Raw genomic sequence first — 8,748 nt, forward strand, 5'->3', positions numbered from 1 at the left:
CTATATAGGGAAATCCAAGAAGCTGGGGAGGATGGAGATTTCAGTGCTTTGCATAATCCTGTCTATGAAGCAGAATGACTGAATTATGCAATTTAGGGACGCAGGTGGCGCTGTGGGTAAAACAGTGCCTAGGACTTGCCGATCGTATGGTCGGCGGTTCGAATCCCCGTGGCGGGGTGAGCTCCCGTCGTTCGGTCCCAGCTCCTGCCCACATAGCAGTTCGAAAGCACCCCTAAGTGCAAGTAGATAAATAGGTACCGCTTTATAGGGGGAAGGTAACGGCGTTTCCGTGCACTGCGCTGGTGCTGGCTTGCCAGAGCAGCTTCGTCACGCTGGCCACATGACCCGGAAGTGTCTCCGGACAGCGCTGGCCCCCGGCCTCTTAAGTGAGATAGGCGCACAACCCTAGAGTCGGACACGACTGGCCCGTACGGGCAGGGGTACCTTTACCTTTACCTAACTATCCAGGACCATACTATGGTTTAAAATCCTGGTTAATATGCTAACATTAGTTCCTCACTAACATAACTAGCAACTCAACCTTAAACAGACCAGGACTGATATGAGGAAATCAGTGCATAAACTATGCATTATTAAGCCAGGAGCATTATAACCAAACTGGGCCATTGATAAATTACACTATAACAGGCAGCCTCATTTGACTGCACCCTCTCTTCTACTGTATTCTCAGCCAAATCCGTCCAGCCCCAAATCTACACATCCCATCTCTTCATTTTGCCTCCTAGAGCTCAGCTGTGTTTCCTACCATCATTCCAGTCCTAATTTATGTACAGTTGAAAGGAAACCCCCATTGATAAACCTATCTAGAACTGCAGCCATAGTTAAGATTCAGTTTAAGGCAGAAAGCTAAGAGCACCCGGTGCCAGTGATGTATTGACCTCTCCTTTCTTGTTCCAGATACAACGAATTTTATTTCCTCACCCACCCCGCCCTATTTATTAATAATCATTTCCCAGACAACAGCAATTGGCAGCTCCTCAAACCAGCTGTGACATTGAAACAGTTTGAGAGCAACATGTTATATAAGAGTGACTTTTACATGATGGGATTGCTGGCAGCCCACCCAGAAACACCAATTATTCAAACAGGTACAGTGATACATGTCATTGCCCCATGCCGATCTTATTATAAGGAACAATTCCAGCTTTTAGTAGGGAGCTAAAAAAAAAAAAGATAAAAGTAGCAAAGGTTAGGATTTAGGCTGCTGGATTACTTTTAAAAGATTAGCTCTGTGGGACTAAAGCATGGGGTTCAAAGTTCTGCAGCCTTTTTTGATCATAATCACCATTACCCTTGAGGTACCAATCGGTGTAAAATACGAAGTGCTATTTATTACCCATCAGATTGCTTGTGCCCCAAGAATATTTATATTCCAGCCTGAAGTGAAGGGGAAAGTTTCAGAAAATTCTGGGCTGAGGCTCAGAGCCTTATGTGGGTGCAAGTTAGTACACTTGAGTTTCAGAAGCTCCCCATGGTGTCATTCAGAACCTAAACATGGAACGAATAATTTCATTTTGAAATCCTGTCTTTTGAACTCTCTCAGACTTCTCTGAAACTGACAAGTTTCTAAGGGGTTGTAGTCAAAAGTGCAGGCAGCTTGAGCTGTAACTGAAAGACATTGGTGCTTTCATCTTTTCCAAGAATGATGAGCAATTCTACTGCATTTGTAATAAAACAGAAGCAAACAAGTACCCGAAAATGAAGGCTTCCCGCCCTTAACCCTCTTGTTATTTATTCTGAATTTGGACTTGACAGACGCTTGTCAAATTCTAACCAGCCAACCATAATATTCTCCCTTTCACTGCCAAAATGATTGACAGTACAGCAGGCAATTCCATTCTCCAGGTCATTTTCTCCAGCTTTTTTTTTTTTTTTTTGATTGATTGATTGATTTGTATTTTTGAGTAAATAGTAAGAAACATCCTAACCAGCCTCCTTTATTTGCATGTCACAGTAAATGGGAAAGTAGTAGTAGCTGTGGAGACTCGTTTGCCAATGCTGTTCATGTTTGAACTGAAAGGGGCAAAGGAATATAGCTTGATGACTCTGAAGAGGAATGGGATGAACCTGGAGCTCTACCCACAGAAGACGGGGACCCATAAGCTACAGATCTACGCCAAACCATCCAAGGGCTCAGATGAAGTCTACAACTGTGTGATAGAATATACATTAGAGTGTAGCTCTGTAGACAGGAACGTCTGCTTTCCAAAGGAACTTCATCAACCTGTTGGGCCCAGCTGGTTCTCAGAGAGGCAAGGATTCCTCAAGCCCTCGCAAAAAGGCCCAATCATTCATACCAGTGACGGGCGCTACGATCTCAGCTTCATCCTCAGTAAGGACTTGAGTGTTTTAGCTTCCCTGCATTCGGGCAACGTAAGCCTCAGCGAGGATACAACAAGACGGCACATCTTGCAAGCTTGCCAAGGAAACCAGGTAGACTTTAAGATCCACCTTCCTCATGCAGGGAACTTTGCTTTTAAAATCTTTGCGAAAAAGAAGTCTGATCCTGGAAATTATAACTATGTCTTCAACTACCTCATCTGTTGCCCAAACACCAAGGTGAAATGGCCAGTGTTCCCCCAGACTTATAGCAAGTGGGTGGAGGGTTATGAGCTAGTGGAGCCGCTAGCCGGGTTGCTCCCTGCTGACCGCAACGTTAAGTTTAAACTCAAGCTTCATAGCATTGCCAATGCATTTGTTCAATGTGAAAAAATCTGCCCCTTGTCTTTAAGCAAGGATGGCTACTGGGAGGGATCTTGCAGCACATCAGGCTGCACAGAGGTCTATGTGATGGTGCTGGAAAATGCCAATCACAAGTTCTACTCTCACATCTTGAAATATGAAGTAGAGCCACAGTAGGAGGCCAATCCTACTCTTATCATCTGTCCACATGTGCAGAGAGATCTGATATATTACAGTTCATACCGCTCTCGAGTAATTCCTTAAGGCTCCCTTAACATTGGGGAATAGTGCTCACCCCTCTCTGAAGCACCAACAAAACAATACAACTTGATCAAAACTTCCTGAATGGTATTACGCAATGAGTGGCATTTGTAGGAAATGTATAGTTTCTTTACCAGTGTAACGTCATACTTCCCATATACATAATTTCAACTATAGATTATTCTTGTGCTACGGGCTTAGTACATTTTGCACATTTCCCCACCTAGTCCACCTCCATTTTAGGATGCAACTGCTGATTTCTGAATGGCTTATATTCAACAAATATGTTATGGACAACAAAGGGGCATTCTCTAACTCATTGTGGGCCAGGAAGAGAGAAGGACCACACACTTTTGAGCATCAATGTGAGAGTGGCTGCAGAATCTCATCAAAACACATATTGGTGCAAGATTATAATCCAAATGGAAGCTTTCTTGTGTGCACTTCATTGTCTTACAAATATAAATGATACTGCGAAAACAGGTTTTTACACCAGATCTTAAAAGCAATTAAATACTAGTTTTTATCTCATTGGGCTGTGGTGCTTTTTAAATGACATGGTAAGGAACATGTATGTGAACAAAAGGGTAATTTAATTCTTAACTAATTTGCTACCTTATCAATAAAAAAAGATTGTGCTGCTGATTCTAGGAAATAGCAATTCACCAAGTGTGAAACACAGTGGGATAACCAAAGACAATCTTGATGACCTGCATAGAATGAAAGACGAACAGAAAGGTATCATTGATAAAAGTTAGTTTCTATATAAACACATGAACCCTTTTGGTCAAACATGGATAGTTTAGTATAACAGCAAAGATCTGTGGTTTAAGTCAGAAAATGAATTTATTTTAACACAAGTTATAATCTGTCTAACCTTCTATATGATCAATAGACTGCAATTTACTTTTTAAAAAATCCTTGTATCTAATCAAAATTCAGGGAGCTGACTGGATAGCCCTGGAGGTTTTTCAGTGCTGTGACATTAATTTTTTATTACAAATTTCATATATTCATTGAACCATATGGATTCCTTGCCTAGACCAAAAAATATCAGCAATTCGTTTTTTCCATGTGCCTTTAAAAGTTTTGTTTTACCAGTTTTTGAAGGAATATATATACTTGAAGCAAGCCCCTGTGTCAAATGAGTACCGTAATTCTTCCTGCTGTGACTTGGTTCGCACCAATAGACAACAGTTTAAGGACCAATATAGATGGTCAAGTGGCATGTGTCCCAACTGCATCTTCCCCACAGCACCTTGAATGAAGGTGCTAATATTACCTAATCCGTTATTCAGCTTTGGGGAAGCAGAAGGGAAGATAGCTATGCTCCTGTTCAAACAACTTCCAACCCACCACACTTTAAATTGTAGTACCCACTAGAAGAAGCCAGGGAAAGACTGTGGATGCAATAGTCAATGACACTCTGAAAAGTGATGAAGCACAAGGTGGTGCAAGCATGACAGACCACATATATAATTAAAAGAACATTGTAAGATGAGCTTTGTAGGGTCTCTAAAGGAGGGGAGCACTCATTTAGCAAAAAATTAATAATCATAAAGTAAAAGGGAAAGTTAAAAACATTAGAGGGACATTTTGGCACTCTCATGACTCATAACTTTCCAATAGGCTCCTGTGTCATTTTTGTAATATTGTACAATCACATTACATGCAGCCATTGTGTTAGCTATATTATTTTAGAGGATCCAAAGAATTAAAGTTCCTTTAGAGGTGATTGTGCCAGCCATACAGATAACATCTGCCAACTGATGAGTGACAATTGCTGCTACCCCTGTCTGTTGCTACCCCAAAATTATAATATGGCCTGGGTAAGTAAGTTTGAGAAGGCTTCCTTTTGTCACTCTTGAACCTACTGCCAAATTCAGCTTCATCTACAGATCCTAAAAACGGAGGAAGAAAAGTCTCTTAACCCAGATGTCTGGAAGGCACCATGTTGGCTACCCCCAAAATGCATATAGTAACTGGGATTCTGTGCTGTAAATAAGGAAGCAGTTGATCGAAATCTTGCATCTGCCATAGTCTGATCAGGTGACTTTAACAAACCCTTCTCTTTTTCTATATTTGGAAACAATACCAGGCTACCCAACATAGCTAGGAGGATTACAAAGACTTTGAACACTCTTATCATTGTTTTATTCTACACTTTCACATCACTAATGGATCATTAGAAATTTCTCGGAAAAGAGAAAGCCCTGCATTGCTTTCTGAAGGCTTACGCTGCAGGGCTCAGTTAAGCCTCCTAGGGAAAACAATTTCACAGGACTCCGATACTAAAAGGCCCTGCTCTGGGCTATAAACTAGATCTTACAGAGCACAAAAAATGGTATTTGGTGCAGGGCTGCCTCTAAGGAAGTTAAAGGACAAGCAAGCTCAGCTGCTGGATGCAATCTTCTATATCTGATGTGAAGGCAGATAATACTGAACACCAGCCAAAGCATAATCCTTAAACTTTCTCTGAACTCTTTTACTGAGGATTACCAATTAAACCTACTAATATAATACACATTGATTCTCAGTTTAAAAAAAAATAAATATGTAAAGTAGAAGGCGAACATCTGGCTCAGCCTTGCAAGCAAAAAGGAAACTCTTTGGTGTTATTAAAAGGCTCAGTTCAAAGAAAAAACTTCCCTCCAGCTTCATTAATTATAAAACTGTTAAGGCCAACTGATTATTCCAAAGGGATGTTCAACATTCTCAAGGCATAGATGAATGCATGGAAACCCTGCAGCCACAGATAAAAGTGCCTCAGAAGTCTGCACTAGCTTTGTCATCACCCTCCAGGATAAACAACCTTCCTCCACCTCCAAAACATGCATATTTACAGTCTCAACACATATTAAGCCCACTCAAGAGTTTTTGATGATGTAGCCCACAAACTACACATAACTCCTAATATAATTTTTTCTTTGCCCTTAACTCATCAGTCCTTTCTAGCATTTTCTGTACTCTATATGCACGGGGAAGCAACAAGCAGGAATACCAACCTCCTTGTGCAATTTGCTCGTCTCAGATTGCTGTCCATTTTGGGACTAACAGTTTGCCCTGCCAAAGTACAGCACTGTCTCAGGTTCTTGGCACCTCTGTTATTACAACTCTCTTTCCAAGAATGAACCAGTGTTTCCCCTGAATTAAAAAAAACACAGTAACCAACTCTGTTACATGAAGCAACACGAGTGATGTGGCACAGAACATTTTTTGTACCTCTTTAGGATCAGATAGACCTCCAGGAAAAAAAATTTGATACACCCAAATTAGTTTTTGATTTAAAGCAATTTGTGTTGAATCAGAATGGAGGTGGGAGGGGTGAGCCACCAAAGATACTCCTCACCAAATACACTACTTTTGCTCTATACAACATAGAGATGCCCCACAGTTTTTTAGAAGGGACTGAGCAATGTTAAGATGTTAGATATATTTACAAGAGAATGTTAAGGTGCTCTCGTCTTTGCCCAATTATGAATGTCACAAAGGGAATTATATTGAACTCGATGGCGGCATGCACAACATCCTTGAAGATTTAGCAAGATAGGAAAAAATATGGCTGCAACAAGGCATATTTTATATCCCAAGGTACACTATGCATTTCAAATTTTTAAGAAGCATCTTCTTTTCTTTCCACTGATAATGTTCTCTAAGGAATGTTTGCCTCCACAGCACTGCACAATCTGGAGCACCTATTACTACACTTTATTTTCTACCCTCTGCATTACTGGAGGTCAACTTAAAGATCATCATACAGTAGGAAATGAATAGCCTTTGGGGAAACATCAACACTGGTTTGACGCCAACTCTGTCACACATGATACAATAGCCTTATGCACTGCAGAACCTGCAAGCCAGAGTCAGAGTTCTCCCTGGTTCAGAGAGCAAAGTGTCAAACAGAAGATCATAGAAAGCCACAGTTGTTGAACTCTCCTGACCAACACTCACAGTGGGAAAATTTTGATCTTCAAGTCACAGAATTTGAAGAATTTTTGTTATTCTCATTCAGTAGCAGTCCATTTTAAAGGCTGTCATATTTGTTACTAAGTGATTATTTTTGTACTCTTACGTTTCACAAAAACAAATCACAACATCTCTGAAACTGCATCTGGAATGGATTCATAACTATTCACATTTTCAGGGATCCAAAACTTAGTTTGCTGGCCACTCCCATAGAAGTCACCTCTATGTGCAGGGAAAGTCAATCCCAATGTACATGTCAGGTTCCTCGTGTATGGCAGAAGTTCCTTGCTTGATATGAAGGGCAAAATTACAAGGTCTCCCTGTCTGACTTCTGTCTTCCAAGGAGTAAATCTGTAGCATGTGCTTCTTGCCTCGAGCAGCTATTTCCTGTACTTTCAGTCCCTCTACTCAAAATGTTAACACCAGGGCTCTTACACAAGAAATGATAGAGTATACTCACTTTGCGGGGGCAGCCACCCAACCACTTTTAAACAAAAAAAATGCTGTGTGTGCTTTGACAAGAACTGTTCACCATTCCTACAAAACAACATAAATTTTTTAAAAAGTCTGTCTTCATGCCACATTTGATTTCATATTGTCTATCAGTGTCAAGCTGCTGTGAGAGGTGTTGACGAAGAATGACATGAAGCTATAAAAATCAAACACAGCAAGCAAAACACAAGAGTTAGCACACTGGAAAGAGGTTGGTGATGTACAGAGACTATTACATTTAAGATGGAGGCAAACATCAAAAAGATACTCTTGCAGAGCAGGAATTCTCCTGAATCAAGATCTAGAAGGTTGTTAATTATGGCCAGCCTTCTAGCAGCAGTAACATCCTTAGCTTGGCAACAAACCTTTCTACATCTAGAAATACAGATGTCCTCCACTTTCTCAAGATAACATATTCTCAAGATCATCCATTCAGCAAAGGATAATTAGCATTAATACGATCATGTATATGGGAGCAAATTCAAGTTAAAACCTCTAAAAATATATGTTATTGAAAAGGGGAGGTATTGGTCATATAAATGGGCTTCTCTGACATATAGAAGAAACAATAAATGAAAGGTATAGACTACATGCAGATGAACCGAAGCCTTTGATAAGGAAAAGCAAGAGGTTTAGAATTTAAATGAAGACATGGATTATTCTAAGGATTCAGGGGGCAAGGCTGAATATCTCCACCATTTTCATATTTCACTGAAAATATTTTAAATCTAGTAATTCATTTTAGTAATTGGATTATCAAGGGCCAATAAGCAAAAATGATTAAATGGGGGTGGGAATGGAAGCCTAATGCTTGGGATCTTGGTTTCTGCTCAAGGACACATTTTTAAAGATACACATTTCTTGTTTAAGCTAAAACAAATTTTTAATAGCTGTCTGGCAGATTGACCAGCCTTCTAAATTTGCTCTTATGGCTGTGAGCAGCTGCTTAGTACTTCATAAGGCAGCTGTTGTTTAAGTAAAATGGATTTCATGTATAGGTGTTTATTACTTACATTGAACTTCACTTTCTGTACCAACTTATCTTCCACCAAAACACCCTCTCTTTTCATGGAATATCTATTTCACTGCATTTTGTCCTCTTCAACTATGAAAGAAAAATAGTAATAAAACAGACCCCCAATGGAACCACTACCACATCATTATGTAGTGTTTGGTATGCAAGTGATAGCAACACAAAGTACAGGAAACTCCAACTCTACAGGAAAACTAAAAAGGAAGCAAAATCGCAACTCCTTTTCTTGGTTTCTCAAACTGTTTGAATAACATATTTCATGGAATAAACATCAAGCAAAATTGGAAGCAAAA

General features: G+C 40.0%; 1 protein-coding gene across 2 annotated transcripts in view; it reads left to right on the forward strand.

Moving 5' to 3' along the window:
- Window positions 1-8,702, forward strand: part of KY (kyphoscoliosis peptidase) — a 34,361-nt gene extending 25,659 nt beyond the window's left edge. For both annotated transcript variants that reach the window (XM_079977273.1, XM_079977274.1), the window contains exons 10-11: window positions 919-1,109; window positions 1,976-8,702. In XM_079977273.1, the coding sequence (XP_079833399.1) occupies window positions 919-1,109; window positions 1,976-2,880 (1,096 nt within the window). In that variant the 3' untranslated portion in view covers window positions 2,881-8,702. The remainder of the gene's footprint in view (window positions 1-918; window positions 1,110-1,975) is intronic.
- The last annotated feature ends 46 nt before the right edge of the window (window positions 8,703-8,748 follow it).

The sequence above is a fragment of the Podarcis cretensis genome, assembly GCF_951804945.1.
Source record: "Podarcis cretensis genome assembly, chromosome: 5".
NCBI classification, from domain to species: Eukaryota; Metazoa; Chordata; class Lepidosauria; order Squamata; family Lacertidae; genus Podarcis; species Podarcis cretensis.